Genomic DNA, 19,125 nt, shown 5'->3' with positions numbered 1-19,125 from the left:
AAGTAATTTTTGATGGGTGCCATTTTAAATGAAATCACACACTGTATTAGACATGTCTATAAAAGTAAAAGAAAGAGGAAACCAATATGGTTTTCTAAAGAAGTAGCACATTCTGTAAAGACAAAAAGATAGCTTATAAGAATTACAGACACAAAACATTCTTTAGATAAATTAGTAAAAGTAAGACAAAATAAGGTTGGAATAGTAAAATTTAAAACAGTTGATGGTAGTATAGTAGAAGTAGATAAGCAAATTGCAGACTGTGTCAATGATTACTTGTGTCCTGTTGTTACAAAAGATTATGATGATAGAATGTCTACATTAACGGATGCTACAAAAAAATGGAAATGAGCTTAGCACTAATATTTTTTTCAGATGAGGTTTTGTTGGCATTAACAAAAATAAATGTAAAAAAAGTCAGTGGGTCCTGATAATATTCATCCAAGGGTTTTAAAGGAACTTCGATAAGTGCTGTTTAATCAGTCACTATTGACAGAAGTTGTTCCAGATGATTGGAGAATAGCAAAATGTAGTACCTCTTCATAAAAAGGGCAGTAGGGAAAAATCTGGTAACTACAGGGCAGTTAGTTTAACTTCAGTTGTAGGAAAATTAATGGAAATTCTCTTAAAAGAAAAAAAGTTTTACTTTCATAAAGACAAACAATTTAGAGGACCAAAATCAGAATGGTTTTACTTCAGGGAGATCATGTCAGACTAATCTGACTTCTTTGATTATGTAACAAAAGTATTAGACCAAGGTGGAGCAGTTGGATGTAGCATATTTAGAGTTCAACAAATCATTTGACACCGTCCCACACAACAAACCAATGCACAAACTGTATCTCCTTGGTCTAGACTGAAAAATTGTGAACTGGGTAGAATGCTGGCTTAAGGATAGAAAACAGACTGTCTTAGTAAATGGAGTACATTTAGCAGTGAGGGTTTACTAGTGGTGTTCCTTAGGGGTCAGTTATGGGACCTGTTTTGTTTAACATATTTATAAGAGATATCAGCAAAGTGCTACAGAGGAAAGTATGTCTGTTTGCAGATGATACAACAATTTGTAATAGAGTAGATGTTCCAGGGGGTAGACAAAATGACAAGTGATATACAACAATCGAAGGACTGGACAAATGACTGGGATCTAAAGTTTAAACACTGCAAAGTGAAAAATGACGCATTTAGGGAAGAAAAAACCCAAACGTTTATTATAGACTCAATGACACTTTACTGAATGTTACAAATGAGGAATGGGACTTGGAAATTATTATTTCAGATGATTTAAAATTTAGTAAATAATGTATTGCAGCGAGTAAGGCTAGCAGAATGCTTGGATGTATTGGTAGAGGTATTTGAAGCAGAAATAGTAAGGTTCGTATGCCACTTTACAGATCATTAGTTAGGCCTCATCTTGAGTATTGTGTGCAGTTCTGGAGGCCATATCTCCAGAAGGATATAAACAAACTGGAATCTGTGCAAAGGAAGGCTACCAAAATGGTACATGGTCTAAAAACATACCAGTAAAGGCTCAATGAGCTAAATATGTATAGCTTAGAGGAGAGAAGGGAAAGGTGATATGATAGCAACTTTCAAGTATATTATAGGGCTTAGTAAAGCAGAGGCTGTGAGTATTTTACATAAAAAGAAAAATTCAAGAACAAGGGGTCATGATCTCAAGCTGAAGGGTAATACATTCAGGAGTAATTTGAGGAAGCCTCTTTACAGAAAGGGTCTATGGCTCTTATCTGCAATCAAAATCTATATTTCTATATCAATTATCATATACATCATGTGGGTATAAAATTATAGTACAAAATAGTAGCAATCTGTGACTATAATAGACACTATTTATTACAGAAGTTACAAAAACAAGTACAAATCATAATTTTCCAGGAGTAAATTAATTCAGATGATAAAATATGTAATTTAACAGCTGTATGTATAGAAAAACACAACAAATAAAGAAACATTTGAACAGTTGTCAGTCGATTTTCCCCTATTCTGCGCATTTATCTAAGCTGTGGTTAATATGAAACCAGGCATCGGCCTAAAGTTTATACTTATTGTTTATATAATTATCCCAAATAAAGTGTAGTTCTATGAAAAAAAACTCATGTCTCTTTATTTTCAAATAATGTTATTCCTCCAGTTGTATGATGGAGTTTATTTTATTCACCCACTTCGTTATTGTCAAAGCCTGATCCATCTTACACATAGAGGTTGTTCATTGTTTTTGCTCTGTTACTTGCTATTTGTAGCATAGCCAAATGTGTGTAAGGTCATTTCTTTGGGATTGGTTAAAGGGACATTCAAGTCAAAATTAATCTTTCACGATTCAGAAAGAGCATACAATTTAATTTTTTTTTCCAATTTACTTAAGTTATCAAATTTTGCACATCCTTTTTATAGGCATACTTTTTGAGGCACTAACTCTTATTGAGCATGTGCACAAGTTCACAGGGTATAAATATACTAGTCTGTGATTGGTTGATGCCTGTCACATGATAAAGTGGGCTGGCAAATGGTAGAAAAAATTTATTTGCCAGGAGTAAAAACAATATAGCTTGGATGAAATTCAGAATAAGTGTTATAGCATTGTCTTGCTAATTACGCAATTCTACTGTATTTAGCGGTCCTATAAGGAGCCATATGAGTGGCTCTAATGGAATTTTATGACCTAACAGGATTACGTTACTTTAATTAACTACTACCAAAACACATTTATTAAATGCAAGTCCACCATATATGTCCCATATTACCAATAGTTTTCCACCAATGCCAACAAAGATTAGATTTGTGTGTGTATCATTTTTTAAAGCGGGTGGCGATATAATACCACCTATGCAAATTTTGACATTTATGATTTGTGATGATATGGATTATTTAATTTTTCTCTTGAAAATGTTTTGTATATTTATTTGAGTGATCACACATCCTAACTCATTTTACCATTGTTTAATAAAGTAGGGTTTTGACCCAGGAAAAAACCTGTTGGAGAATTTTATATAAAATAGACAATATTTGATGTATTGGCAAAGTTAACATACATAGCTTCTGTAACATATTATTTTTATCTTTATGGTTGTATAGGTAATTATGGTAAAGCTCTTAAAACATGTTCTGTGGAAAACTTAGTGTTTTAAGGGACGTTTTGTATTTTTTGTTAAAGAAATTTGTGCAATGAATGTAACTTATCCTTGTATAACTTGTTATTGTAACTCTAGTACTGTTTGTACCTTAATGAATCTAAAGCAGGGGTCGCCAACCTTTCGGACCTCAGGGACCACTAAACTCACAATTTTGAATCCCGTGGACCACTAACATGAATTTTTTAAAAAAGGTACAAACCTCTATAATGTGTGTGAATATATATAATAGCACACAGAGAAAGTCCAGCACTCACTCACAAGCTCTCAGATAAGATTAAAAGCAAAAGTGGAAGAGTTAGTTACTGCATCTGGCCAAATGGGATAAGCCCAGGTACCACGTCATCTTAGCTGAGAGCTTGTAAGTGAGTGCTGTATTAATTTAATTTGTTTTGTAATTTTCCCTATGGGCCTTGCACCCAGACCTGTCTGGGGTTAACTGCCTGTGATTCTGGGGACAGTGCAGCTTCCTGAGAGTGCTATTGTGCACCCAGGGCTGTGCATGTTGCAGGGTCATGGGATGTGTACACAGTCCGGTCTGAGAGTGCAGTTCCCTTCCATGTTTTGTATATGTCTAGGGTGATTACATAAGCCTGTGCACACTTCACTTGTTCCCAGTTTGTTGGATTGAGAGCTTGCATTGTGTGGCTGTTTAGGGACTCTGGTTTTGGAAGAGACATTGACGTGGTACCTGGGCTTATCCCATTTGGCCAGATGCGGTAACTAACTCTTCCATTTTTGCTTTTAAGCGAGTGCTGGACTTTCCCTGTGTGCTGTATTAATTTGTTTTGCAATTTTCCCTATGGGCCTTGCACCCAGACCTGTCTGGGGTTAACTGCCTGTGACTCTGGGGACAGTGCAGCTTCCTGAGAGTGCTATTGTTGCAGGGTCATGGGCTTCCCAATTGTCTATACCTGGGATATGAACCGCAGAAATTAGACAGGAGCTGGATTCCGCCCATACCAGTATTCGAGATACTTCTTTCATAGCCAGAGGACTGTGAGTCCCTCCTTGATGATTGATATATGCCACAGTTGTGACATTGTCTGTCTGAAAACAAATGAACGATTCTCTCTTTAGAAGAGGCCATGACTGAAGAGCTCTGAAAATTGCACGGAGTTCCAAAATATTTATTGGTAATCTCACCTCCTGAGATTCCCAAACCCCTTGTGCTGTCAGAGACCCCCAAACAGCTCCCCAACCTGTCAGACTTGCATCTGTTGAAATTACAGTCCAGGTTGGAAGAACAAAAGAAGCCCCCTGAACTAAACCATGGTGATCTGTCCACCACGTCAGAGAGTGTCGTACAATCGGTTTTAAAGATATTAATTGAGATATCTTTGTGTAATCCCTGCAACACTGGTTCAGCATACAGAGCTGAAGAGGTCGCATGTGAAAACGAGCAAAGGGGATCGCGTCCGATGCAGCAGTCATAAGACCTAGAATTTCCATGCATAAGGCTACCGAAGGGAATGGTTGTGACTGAAGGTTTCGACAAGCTGATATCAATTTTAGACGTCTCTTGTCTGTCAAAGACAGAGTCATGGACACTGAATCTATCTGGAAACCTAAAAAGGTTACCCTTGTCTGAGGAATCAATGAACTTTTCGGTAAATTGATCCTCCAACCATGATCTCGAAGAAACACAAGTTGATTCGTATGAGATTCTGAGCAAGTACCAAGATATCGTCCAAATAAGGAAATACCACAATACCCTGTTCTCTGATTACAGACAGAAGGGCACCGAGAACCTTTGTAAAAATTCTTGGAGCTGTTGCTAGGCCAAACGGCAGAGCCACAAACTGGTAATGCTTGTCTAGGAAAGAGAATCTCAGAAACTGATAGTGATCTGGATGAATCGGAATATGCAGATATGCATCCTGTAAATCTATTGTGGACATATAATGCCCTTGCTGAACAAAAGGCAGGATAGTCCTTATAGTTACCATTTTGAATGCTGGTATCCTTACATAACGATTCAGTATTTTTAGATCCAGAACTGGTCTGAAGGAATTCTCCTTCTTTGGTACAATGAAGAGATTTGAATAAAACCCCAGTCCCTGTTCCAGAACTGGAACTGGCATAATTACTCCAGCCAACTCTAGATCTGAAACACATTTCAGAATGCTTGAGCCTTCGCTGGATTTACTGGGAAACGGGAAAGAAAAAATCTCTTTGCAGGAGGCCTTATCTTGAAGCCAATTCTGTACCCTTCTGAAACAATGTTCTGAATCCAAAGATTGTGAATTGAATTGATCCAAATTTCTTTGAAAAATCGTAATCTGCCCCCTACCAGCTGGGCTGGAATGAGGGCTGCACCTTCATGTGGACTTGGGAGCTGGCTTTGGTTTTCTAAAAGGCTTGGATTTATTCCAGACTGGAGATGGTTTCCAAACTGATACCGCTCCTGTGGGTGAAGGATCAGGCTTTTGTTCCTTATTGTGACGAAAGGAACGAAAACGATTATTAGACCTAAATTTACCTTTAGATTTTTTATCCTGTGGTAAAAAAGTTCCTTTCCCTCCAGTAACAGTTGAGATAATAGAATCCAACTGAGAACCAAATAATTTATTACCCTGGAAAGAAAGGGAAAGCAAAGTTGACTTAGAAGACATATCAGCATTCCAAGTTTTAAGCCATAAAGCTCTTCTAGCTAAAATAGCTAGAGACATATACCTGACATCAACTCTAATGATATCAAAGATGGCATCACAAATAAAGTTATTAGCATATTGAAGAAGATTAACAATGCTATGAGAATTATGATCTGTTACTTGTTGCGCTAAAGCTTCTAACCAAAAAGTTGAAGCTGCAGCAACATCCGCTAAAGATATAGCAGGTCTAAGAAGATTACCTGAACATAAGTAAGCTTTTCTTAGAAAGGATTCAATCTTCCTATCTAAAGGATCCTTAAAGGAAGTACTATCTGCCGTAGGAATAGTAGTACGTTTAGCAAGAGTAGAGACAGCCCCATCAACCTTAGGGATTTTGTCCCAAAACTCTAATCTGTCAGATGGCACAGGATATAATTGCTTAAAACGTTTAGAAGGAGTAAATGAATTACCCAAATTATTCCATTCCCTGGAGATTACTTCAGAAATAGCATCAGGGACAGGAAAAACTTCTGGAATAACTACAGGAGATTTAAAAACCTTATTTAAACGTTTAGATTTAGTATCAAGAGGACCAGAATCCTCTATTTCTAATGCAATTAAGACTTCTTTAAGTAAAGAACGAATAAATTCCATTTTGAATAAATATGAAGATTTATCAGCATCAACCTCTGAAACAGAATCCTCTGAACCAGAGGAATCATTATCAGAATGGTGATGTTCATTTAAAAATTCATCTGAAAAATGAGAAGTTTTAAAAGACCTTTTACGTTTACTAGAAGGAGGAATAACAGACATAGCCTTCTTAATGGATTTAGAAACAAAATCTCTTATGTTAACAGGAACACTAGTATTAGATGTTGATGGAACAGCAACAGGTAATGTAACATTACTAAAGGAAATATTATCTGCATTAACAAATTTGTCATGACATTCATTACAAACAACAGCTGGAGGAACAGATACCACAAGTTTACAGCAAATACACTTAACTTTGGTAGATCCAGCACCAGGCAGCGATTTTCCAGTAGTATCTTCTGACTCAGGGTCAATCTGGGACATCTTGCAATATGTAATAGAAAAAACAACATATAAAGCAAAATTGATCAAATTCCTTAAATGACAGTTTCAGGAATGGGAAAAAATGCCAGTGAACAAGCTTCTAGCAACCAGAAGCAATAAATAATGAGACTTAAATAATGTGGAGACAATAATGACGCCCATATTTTTTAGCGCCAAAAAAAGACGCCCACATTATTTGGCGCCTAAATGCTTTTGGCGCCAAAAATGACGCCACATCCGGAACGCCGACAATTTTGGCGCAAAAAAACGTCAAAAATGATGCAACTTCCGGCGACACGTATGACGCCGGAAATAGAAAAAAAATTTGCGCCAAAAAAGTCTGCGCCAAGAATGACGCAATAAAATGAAGCATTTTCAGCCCCCGCGAGCCTAACAGCCCACAGGGAAAAAAGTCAATTTTAAGGTAAGAAAAAAATTGATTAATTCATATGCATTATCCCAAATATGAAACTGACTGTCTGAAATAAGGAACGTTGAACATCCTGAGTCAAGGCAAATAAATGTTTGAACACATATATTTAGAACTTTATATAAAAGTGCCCAACCATAGCTTAGAGTGTCACAGAAAATAAGACTTACTTACCCCAGGACACTCATCTACATGTAGTAGAAAGCCAAACCAGTACTAAAACGAGAATCAGTAGAGGTAATGGTATATATAAGAGTATATCGTCGATCTGAAAAGGGAGGTAAGAGATGAATCTCTACGACCGATAACAGAGAACCTATGAAATAGACCCCGTAGAAGGAGATCATTGAATTCAAATAGGCAATACTCTCCTCACATCCCTCTGACATTCACTGCACGCTGAGAGGAAAACCGGGCTCCAACCTGCTGCGGAGCGCATATCAACGTAGAATCTAGCACAAACTTACTTCACCACCTCCATAGGAGGCAAAGTTTGTAAAACTGATTTGTGGGTGTGGTGAGGGGTGTATTTATAGGTATTTTGAGGTTTGGGAAACTTTGCCCCTCCTGGTAGGAATGTATATCCCATACGTCACTAGCTCATGGACTCTTGCTAATTACATGAAAGAAAGGTTGGCGACCCCTGTGTGATATATATATATATATATATATATATATATATATATATATATATTTATTTATTTATTTATATATTTATTTATTTATGAATAATTTTTTCAAATTAACTAACTGAATGACAGAACTGAGAGAATACTTCCAAATGACAGTAGAAGGGTGAGTGCCAACTTTTGAGCTGGAAACAGAGAGGCAGAAAGTGGGAAAAAAAAAGAATTATGTTTAAAAGGGCCACAAGACTTCCAAGTTACCTCCCCAGTTAGGAATAATTCAAAACTACTTATGATCATGGACAGACATTGGAGTCATAAATGAAGTTTATATCAGAAAGCTCTTAATATGGATGTGAGCTAACCAAGACTGATGTTACTGGCAATTACTATAATACTGGTGGGATATGGCTGTTCTGCTGGATGGCAATTACTGGAATTCAGGGGGGAATGGCTTTGTGTGCGGGAAAATTATTAGAATGAAAAATATTTAGTAAAAAAAAAAAGAAAGAGGATGGAGAGGAGGAAGACAAAACAGTGATGTAAGTCCATCTGAAGGAAATAGGAAAACTACTACAAAGACAGGTAAAGGGAAGAAAATAAATTAAATATAAGAGAAATTTTTTTTTAAGATTTTCTTTTTCTATATACTTTAATTCCACTATTTCAAGTCAAGACTGTACCAACCGCTGCTGGCTTTAGAATGGAAGCATCTTCCTCTGAGCACCACGCCGGACGGAAGGAGTTAAAAATACAATCTAGCTACGCAAGTTGCGCAGTACTACGCAACATGTGTAGAGAGATTGTAATTTAACTCCTCCTCCGTCAGTTTTTACTGATGTCTAGCCAGACACTGAGGGTGACACCATCAGATTAATTCCTGCTTGATGGTGTCAAGGACCACCAACATCTTCTCGTGGACCACCAGTGCTACACGGACCACTGGTTGGCGACCGCTGATCTAAAGTACCTCTGTATAACTATGCATAAAATGTTGGCGCTTTATAAATAAACTTTTAAGAATAGCTGGTATTTTATAGAATACCTTAATTTAAACAATGCAAATGGTGACTTGAAAGCTTTGGTAGACTACCAGTTGCTTTCTTATGTATATTAAAAAAAAAAAAAAAAAAAAGTATTTGCGGTTAGTGATAGCACTAAATATATGTAAACTTAAAAATGTACAGTAAAGTCATGATTATGCTCTGTCTGAATCATAAAAACGGCTTTCTATATTACTTCTATTATCAAATGTGCTTTGTTCTCTTGGTATCCATTGTTAAAGAGTAAACCTAAGAGGCAAGGGAGCGGCAATGCACTACTGGAACCTAAGTAAAAACAACAAGTGCAGCCACCAATCAGCAGCTAGCTCCCAGTAGTGCACTGCTGTAAATGAGCCTACCTAGGCTTTCTCTTCAACGGATAACAAGAAATCAAAGCAAATTTGATAATAGAAGTAAAAAATAAAAGTTGTTTAAAATGGTATGCTCTCTCTCTGTTTTTAAGAAAATAAGCCCGCTAATTCAGTCTATATTAGTTATTTTGAGTATAGTGTCACCCACAGACTAAGATATATTGATGATGTGCTCCTCTTCTGGGAAACCATGCCATAACATATAGAAACTCATCAATATAGCTTTAGTGCTTTCACTTAAATATATATATATATATATATATATATATATATATATATTTTTTTTTTTATTATTATTATTATTGAGGTTAGCAATATAAGGGACATTACAGACGAATATCAAAATACAATCCATGTATACAGTCATGAATATATGTACTATGGTATAATGAAATCATGCATGAGCAAGTAGAATATGCAAACAAAGCTTGTACGATTATAAGATTTTTAAGATTACAGGTAGCCCTCAGTTTACGCCGGGGTTAGGTTCCAGAAGGAATGGTTGTAAATCGAAACCGTTGTAAATTGAAACCCAGTTTATAATGTAAGTCAATGGGAAGTGAGGGAGATAGGTTCCAGGCCCCTCTCAAAATTGTCATAAGTAACACTTAATACATTATTTTTAAAGCTTTGAAATGAAGACTTTAAATGCTAAACGACATTATAAGCCTAATGAAATAATCACACAACACAGAATATATGATTAAACTAAGTAAAATGAACAAAAACATTTGCTAAACAGCATTATAAACCTAATAAAATAATCACACAACACAGACTTTGCTTGCATTTTTCTGCAAACAGTTCTTTCTATGCATTCCAATCTGGACTGATTTAAAGACAGGAAGATCTTGTTCCTTTGAAATCTGCTCGATAGCCCAGGTCTGGTTAAACTGATTAATTTCAGCTTGCTTGGCTTTTCTGCAACACAAGCGGACAGCTCCACCTACTGGCTATTTCAATAAATGCACTGCTTCTCAATGCTTTTTAATAGCAGTCACATGACTGGAAAAAAGGTTGTTATTCTGAAACAGTGTAATTGAACCGTTGTAAAACGAGGGCCACCTGTATTTTAAAACCTCAGTTTTATATACATATATTAAAGGAACCTTCTAAATGATATTATGGGCACTCTTGAACCCTAACTTATCTTAACTCAACTTAAAAGAAGGCAAATGAAAGATACACTTTTGGATCCCAACTTGGTGTATATTTTCAAAGTTTTGGTTATTTAGTATTGCAGAGTGACTTTGTGGAACATAAAATAACTTATGAGTATGAGAAGAGTCACACTTGAGCTCAACACATAGATTATACATAATAGTAGCCTACATAATATATAATGCTAAACAACTAAGTTACATGGAGTAAACTGTATCAACTTGATAAACTGAAATGTAGATGGGTGGTAATATGAGATAGTACTCTCTGGGAGGGGAGGAACATACTTATGTTCCCTTCCTTTTTTATGATCACTGTCAGCATAATTGAGGGTGCAAAAACTTAGGATCAATATAGTATTCTAGTATAAGATGATTATAGATGAATCTATAGTAACATACATGGGGTCAGTGTCTTATTAGATAACCATACATATAACAGCACAAGGCTGTAACATCAAGAGAGTCATATAAACAGTTGACAAACAGAAGCATGAATTCGATTTTAAATAAAAGCTACTAAAGATTGAAGCATATATTTTCTAAGGGGGATACATGCTCTACAGATAAGGGTTAATTCTCTGGCACATAAATACCTGCAGCTGAACTATGAGTTCAAGGATCAATATTTCAAATGTAAGACAGGCATTAAAGAGGCACATAAGTGATTAAGAACAGATGTTTTCTGTGTTATAGTAAAGATAAGGAGAGAAGCCCTCGCAAATAAATCTTTTGAAGCCACACTGCTTTGACTGCTAGCAACAGCTCTGGTGTGTAGAGGGGAAATCATTCAAAAATACAATGTGCAGAATATTTGCTGTAGTAATTAAACACAAATTGGTTCTGAGCTATGGTGGTAAATATAGGTCAGTATAAAGCATCACCTAGTCTCTAAATGTAAAACAATTGTCATCACTAAAGCTATATTCATGTGTGAAGACCACAGGTTCTCATTACATTTCAGATAGATTTGTTGGGTTCTATTGTGGCTAAGGTATATTGATGACATATTCCTTATGAAGGTGTTCAATATATTTTATTTATTTATTTTTAGATGTGTTCATTACATGGATTTGAGGACTGCCAGTAAGCCTGAAAATAATTTTGAAATAATTAGCTGTTATTAAAGGGATAGTAAACCCAATTTTTTTTTAACTTATTAAATACTTCTTAAAATAATAAATACATTTGCAATTGGTACCTTTGTAAAGTTTTCTTTCTTTTTTTTGTAATTTCAATTTGAAACTTAGTACTGCGCCAAACCCATTTTCTAAGCATTATATGGGGCCTGTTACCTAGGTAGAAACATCATGGTGGCCCGCATGCGCATTAAAACTATTTTATAAGCAACACATGCGAACTGCGCAGACTCGCCCCCCAGTCTCCTGACAGAAGCATAAGTTCTTTTACACCGGCATCAAGAGAGTCACGGATTGAGTGCAAATCATCGCTTGCAAATGAGGGGAAGAGACATTTATTAGAGCAGCCGTGTATACTAGAATTCTTCCCTGCCTGTGATGAAGTCCATCTGTGTTTTAAACGTTGAATACGGCTGTGAGTTTGAGAGCTATTTTAATTTAACTGTCGGGCTCATCTCCCCCCTCCCTCTGGCTGTGTTTACTTTCATGTGGAAACGGAGCCCTCACTGTCATTAATCAAGCAAACACAGCCAGAGGGAGGGGGGAGATGAGCCCGACAGTTAAATTAACATAGCTCTCAAACTCACAGCCGTATTCAACGTCTAAAACACAGATGGACTTCATCACAGGCAGGGAAGAATTCTAGTATACACGCTGCTCTCCTTAGTGCAGCAGGGATAAAGTGTAGGACAGAAGCAGTTTGTAAAGTCTTGCAGCACAGCTCTCATACTGAAGCGTGGGTAATAGAGAACCTGTTAATATTGTTCCCTGTCTCCGGTGTGAAGCTGCCCCTTCAACCAATAGGATGACTAAGCTGTGAACAGCTGTGCTTTAATGTCAGTACTGCGCATGCAATGCTGACTGAATGTATTATTTAAATTAAGGGGACAAGCCGCTTTACCATTGGATGGGGGTGGATGCTGGATTATATGAGCCATGCCTCATTTTAAGGGCTGTCATTATCACACATTTCATGACAATTTAACCTTTAAAATTAAGGTATGTGAAAGCTTAATTTAATAAAAAAAAACTATTTTAAATTACTACATTTATCATAGTAATTATAATAATATAGTTTAATTAGTTTCACATGGGAATCAATTTCTAACCCTTTAAGGAGAAAGGCGGAAAATACATTACAATTAATTTCTTAAAATAAAGGAACTTTAAAAGAAGAAATCATGCAAATTAGGGATGCACCAAAATTTCGGTCGCAGAAGCATTTGGCAGAAAATGGCTTTTTTTTTCGGTTTCGTTTTTTTTGCATGAATTTTTCTGTAAAATTATTGTGTAGCATATTTTTTAAAGATATTTTGTGTCCAATTTTAGTGTGTTACTTTCAATAAAAGTGAAGTTATTTTACTGGATTGCAGTGTTTCAATTCAGATTCATTTAAATTCATTCAAAAGTATAAAATTATACAAAAAATAAAAAATCTATTTTAAAATAATTTGGAAAAAAAAAAGAAGTCATTTTCGTTTTCAGTGCATCCTGAATTTTTGGTGTCGGTTTCAGTCCAGAATTTGCATTTCGGTGCATCACTAATGCAAATGATCACTATTTGTTGCAATGTTTCTACAACTTTTAATAAAAACATTGATTTATATACACACACATAAATACAGATATAGGATTATGACTGGCAGCAAACCATAAGAATTAGAATAGTGGCTCTCTCTAATCTGTGTGTATTGGAGGTTAATATACTATTATCTTAATTGTTAAATTTACCATAACAATGAAATACTACTAATACTTACAGCTGAGCTGGGATGCTGTAGTTAGTTGATGACTGAAGTGCAATGTCACACACCAGTTTACCCTGGATATACATCTTTCCTTTCCACACATTGTAAAAGTCTACACGGGTAAACAAAAATATTTGTAGTTCATGTTGAAAAGTCAAGAGATACTGTTATGTTAAATGTTGTGGTTAATAATTTATTTACCTGGATTCTCCAACAGTATTCTGTTAAAGAGAAATCAGTAATCAATTAGTACAGACTTTGTTGCTACAGCAGCTCCATTTATTAAAATAATTATACATTTTTTTATTTAAAGGTTTAGAAAAGTCAGCTTTAAAATTTCTGTTGAAAACTTATACATCGATTTAACCACATACTTCCACGTCCTTTTTTTCTAAAATAAAGCCTCACACAGCTTTAAAAACGGATATATTTTTCCTCACTGTGACATTTCAAATGCCAGCCCACAAATAAGGGCTGTCTGACTAGCAATCACCTACTGTTAGCATATTTTTGCATATATTAGCGCATGCACAGTTGTAATTTACGGCTCTGACTCAAACTGCAGGCACGTGACCACAATAACATTGACATATAGACTGGAGCTTCTAATCCTATTGCTAGACAATCAGCATTCAGAGCGCATGCGTGGTTCTTGCCAGCTACCCGGAACTGCGGGTAAAAAGTGAACTCAGGTTTCCCACCGAGATTGGCTAATGCAAATTAGCCTCACCTGGGTTTGGAAATGCACCAACTTTTGACAGGAGATTACATGGTAACAGTATGAAAACAACAACGGAAGGTATTTGAGCAACATGTTATTAATTTTTAACCTAAGCAATGATCTAACAATAGTTTTTGTCCTTCCTACCCCTTTAAACTGAGTATATAAATAGAAGATGGAATTGAAAGAATAAGAATTAACGGGAAAATATGAATTAAAGACACAATGCCAGATTAAAGGTTTTAATATCAGTTACCATGAAAACAAAATACCTTGCAATTCCAAGACATTTCAGTTGTCTTTTATATCATCCAAGTGAAAACATTTCCAAAACAAACTAAAACATTGTTTGCAGCAAATTTTTTTTAACAAGCCAAACTCTACCCATTTAAAGGAACACTCAAGTCAAATTAAGCTTTTATGATTTAGAGGACACGGTTATAGACAACTTTCCAATTCACTCCCATTATCAAAATGAGAGCAATCTTTTTAAATGCTTGTTTTCTGAGGAACTAGCTCCTCACAGTCTATATGCATGTGCATTTTGTGATTGGCTGATGACTGTCACATGATGCAGGGGGATGAAAATAGAAGCAACTTGCACTAATCTACTATTCATTTAAAGGGACAGTAAAGTACAAAAAACAACTCATGTTTCAAATAGGGCATGTAATTTTAAACAACTTTCCAATTTACTTTTATCACCAATTTTCCAATTTTGCTTTGTTCTCTTGGTATTCTTAGTTGAAAGCTAAACCTAGGAAGGTTCATATGATAATTTCTAAGTCCTTGAAGGCCGCCTCTTATCACATGCTTTTTTATTTGCTTATCACAACAGGGGAGAGCTAGTTCATGTAAACCATATAGATAACATTGTGATCACGTCCGTGGATTGTGGCAGACACTGCACTAATTGGCTAATATGAAAGTCAATAGATAATAAATACATGTCATGTGATCAGGGGGCTGTCAGAAGATGCTTAGATACCAGTTAATCACAGAGGTAAACAGTATATTAGTATAACTGTGTTGGTTATGCAAAACTGGGAAATGGGTAATAAAAGGGATTATCTATCTTTTAAAACAACAAAAATTCTGGTGTTGACTGTCCCTTTAAGATTCAGACTAGGTGCTTTTGCATTGTCGTTTGATTATACAATTCTATTGTTTTTAATAGTCTTTTATAGGAAACAATCTGGACTTCTTACTGGAACAGCTCTGCCAGAGTTACTTTGTTAGCAAAAATGGTAACAAATATTTAGCTGTCAGTTTTGAGAAGATTGCAATATGCATTTCCAATTCTCAAAATTAGAGAACCCACAATTGTCAGAGTTAAAATATACAAATATAGAGCAAAATAATACAACTACATTGCAAAGTTTATTTACTATACACATTTAAACATTTCATATTGCAATTTAATGTGTTTAATGCCCTTTTAAGTTCATACATGTTAATTAACACATTAATATGCCCATTTTACATTCAAAACTCTGCTAACAAAAATACAAAACATTTAAACAAGTTGTTTCCAGTAATTTAGGAAGTAGTCAACTTGCTAAATTACTACATAGCCGGTCTTCAAAATGAAAGATAAAATAAACATATTTATTCAATAAAGGAATTTTAAAAAAATAATACGAAAAAAAATGTATACATCTAACTAAAACAAATAATTAAATACAGATAAAATAATACATTTTATAATACTTAACCTATAAAAAATGCTTTCACGTTTACATTACATTTAATGATAATGTACTTTATATATTAAAAAAAAAAACTAGGTCGAGGAAACTTTGGTTAAACTACACAGTGAAACCAGACCACAATGACCGCTATCCTTTTTGTAATTCTACAATAATTGCATGATCTACAAAAATCTGGGAGAGAGCGATCAGTTAAATGTTATACTACCAAATTCTTATTATCATGTTACATGTATATTACTCCCCTTAAATCAGGATATATAAATGCTACTGGGCAACTCACTCCCCAGTCATTTTACTAATCATGCAATAATCCGTGTGTGTACCTCAATCTTTGAAAACTGATCTTATTATCTTCATCCTCTCTTATAAATTAGTCTGAGTAAGTAAACACCCCAACACTCATAGAAAATAAAAAATAGCCAGATATTTCTATTTTTACAAGTTAGGATCAATGGTTTTCCCTAAAAAAAAATAATCTACTGGCTTGTTGATTCCCTTCTGCAGAGCAGGTTTTGCATTTAAAAAGGGACAGTGTACTATAATTTTTCACTCCCTTTTAGGGGTCAATTTATCAATCTGTGGTGGACAGGGGCGTACATATACGCTCCACTGTCCGCCGCTGGCAGAATTCAGCATTGCACATGAGCACTATTTTGCGCTTGCGTGCAATCCTGCCCCCTGCCCGCGCACAGCCAATCTCCCTGGTTGGATGAGACCAGGGAGATTGAAATTTGCCACCTTAGAGGTGGTGAAAGGTTAGGAAAGCAGCGGTCTGATGATCGCTGCTTGTTAAATACGGACTTGCAGGTTCTCTTGTGTGAACCTGCAGTCATAGGGAGTCGAAAGGTTTGTGAAGCCCTTGATAAAATGTTAAATAACTCCTTAACCTTTACTTTGACATTTGAGATAGCTCTTTTTGCCTATTAAAACCACCACTACTGAAAATGTCAGTACTACTGCATTATCTACATGAAAAGCTATGTAAACAAAAGGCAGCAACATCCCAATGGGGGAGGGGTGGGAAAGGCTGATACTAAAAAGTTCATTTTCAAATGCTCTCTCTACATATTATCCTGTGTGTGTAAATATAGAGAGAAATAAGACAAGGATACACGATAGGCCCATTTAAATGGGTTGTGGTTTCAATAAGCAAACACAGCAATTTTATATTTACAAAAATAAACCAAAAGGTGCAACACATATTATACTATGTAACAAGTTATCACAAACACATTAGGGGAAAACAATTTTACAGCTTTTCTTTAAATCGCCATAATTACATGCAATGCATAGAGTTGCTCGCTTTCTTTTAATTTGCTTGCAATACAAATATCCTAAAGAATTCTTTCTTGAAAAATGAAAAACAGAACAAAAGATAAATCCAACAAATGAATACATCAATAAATCCAATTGTTTACCTTTCTGACAATCCTGGAAGAGGATTTGAATGAGAAATTTCTTCTGTGATTTCTTGAAGAGATGGATTCCTACAACACAGGATATAGGCACAAAAAGTTAGATAACTAAATTGTTATATTTAAAATGTAAATAAGACCATGACTACAGGTGATAATATAACAAAATTAAACTATTTATAGCTGTACAAAAATAATATTTTTATTAATGTATTTTTAAAGTATTTAGAGCAGAAATAAGCAAAACAAATATCTAAAATTTGTATCTATGTCTAGTGTTTTTTTATATGTATAAATATTACTAGCCCTGCTAATTAACATAAAATAAGCAACAGTATGAAAACGCTCAGCTTTTAACTTACATGCTTGTTTCTTGAAGACTTGGCATGTGTAATATTCGTTTAATATAGTAGAAAGCCACATTTACATAGGGATAGAATTGATGAGGCCTTTTAAAATCACCATTATGAAAACCTTATAGACGATACTGAAATACAAAAAAAGGAAACAATATATGCAAAATACTAAATGCAGTATCATTAGTTTGATGATAAAATACAGGACAATACTTTTTCTATTATCTTAACGGACATGCAAATAACAGAAAAACAGAATGTTGTTAAAAAGTATATTCTCAATATTTTAATAAAATGGGCTATAGTTCGTTAAAAAATGAAAAATCACAGACTCCCTGTCTGAAGAAGTCGAAATGTATAGATATGTATATACAGTATCTAACTAAAGTGAGTAGACCCCTCACATTTTTGTAAATATTTTATTATATCTTTTCATGTGACAACACTGAAGAAATGACACTTTGCTACAATGTAAAGTTTTAAGTGTACACCCTGTATAACAGTGTGAATTTGCTGTCCCGTCAAAATAATTCAACACACAGCCATTAATGTCTAAACCGTTGCCAACAAAAGTGAGTACACCAGAAGTTGAAATGTCCAAATTGGGCCCACAGTGTCAATATTTTGTGTGGCCACCATTATTTTCCAGCACTGCCTTAACCCTCTTGGGCATAGCATTCACCAGAGCTTCACAGGTTGTCACGGGAGACCTCTTCCACTCCTCCATGACAACATAACGGAGCTGGTAGGTGTTAGAGCCCTTGCGCTCCCCCACCTTCCGTTAGAGGATTGCCCCACAGATGCTCAATAGGGTTTAGGTCTGGAGACATGCTTGGCCAGTCCATCACCTTTAACCTCAGCTTCTTTAGCAAGGCAGTGGTCGTCATGGAGGTGTGTTTGGGGTCGTTATCATGTTGGAATACTGCCCTGCGGCCCAGTCTCCGAAGGGAGGGGGATCATGCTCTGCTTCAGTATGTCACAGTACATGTTGGTATTCATGGTTCCCTCAATGAACTGTAGCTACACAGTGCCGGCAGCACTCATGCAGGCCCAGACCATGACACTCCCACCACCATGCTTGACTGTAGGCAAGACACACTTGTCTTTGTACTCCTCACCTGGTTGCCGCCGCACAAGCTTGACACCATCTGAACCAAATAAGTTTATCTTGGTCTCATCGGACTACAGGACATGGTTCCAGTAATCCCAGGCTGCTTGTCTTCAGCAAACCGTGGGCTTTCTTGTGCATCATCTTTAGAAGAGGCTTCCTTCTGGGAAGACAATTATGCAGACCAATTTGATGCAGTGTGCGGTGTATGGTCTGAGCACTGAAAGGCTGACCCCTCACCCCTTCAACCTCTGCAGCAATGCTGGCAGCACTCATACGTCTATTTCCCAAAGACAACCTCTTTCAGCTCAATTTCAGGGTCTTGCCAATCTTCTATAGCCTAGGCCACCTTTATGTAGAGTAACAATTCTTTTTTCAGATCCTCAGAGTTCTTTGCCTTGAGATGTCATGTTGAACTTCCAGTGACCAGTATGAGAGCGATAACATCAAATTTAACACACCTGCTCCCCATTCAC

The 19,125-nt window shown here is 35.8% G+C and overlaps 1 protein-coding gene across 3 annotated transcripts in view; it reads right to left on the bottom strand.

Moving 5' to 3' along the window:
* The window catches only part of LOC128662593 (protein TASOR-like), a 68,462-nt gene that overhangs the window by 24,655 nt on the left and 24,682 nt on the right, over positions 1–19,125 (bottom strand). For all 3 annotated transcript variants that reach the window (XM_053716409.1, XM_053716408.1, XM_053716410.1), the window contains 4 exons: positions 17,548–17,672; positions 17,189–17,257; positions 13,539–13,558; positions 13,350–13,449 (listed from right to left, as the gene is read on the bottom strand). In XM_053716409.1, coding sequence (XP_053572384.1) covers positions 13,350–13,449; positions 13,539–13,558; positions 17,189–17,257; positions 17,548–17,573 — 215 coding nt within the window. In that variant the 5' untranslated portion in view covers positions 17,574–17,672. The remainder of the gene's footprint in view (positions 1–13,349; positions 13,450–13,538; positions 13,559–17,188; positions 17,258–17,547; positions 17,673–19,125) is intronic.

The sequence above is a fragment of the Bombina bombina genome, chromosome 6, assembly GCF_027579735.1.
Source record: "Bombina bombina isolate aBomBom1 chromosome 6, aBomBom1.pri, whole genome shotgun sequence".
Classification (NCBI taxonomy): domain Eukaryota; kingdom Metazoa; phylum Chordata; class Amphibia; order Anura; family Bombinatoridae; genus Bombina; species Bombina bombina.
The sequence above is the reverse complement of the archived record's forward strand: the minus strand, read 5'-3'. Positions and strand labels throughout refer to the sequence as shown.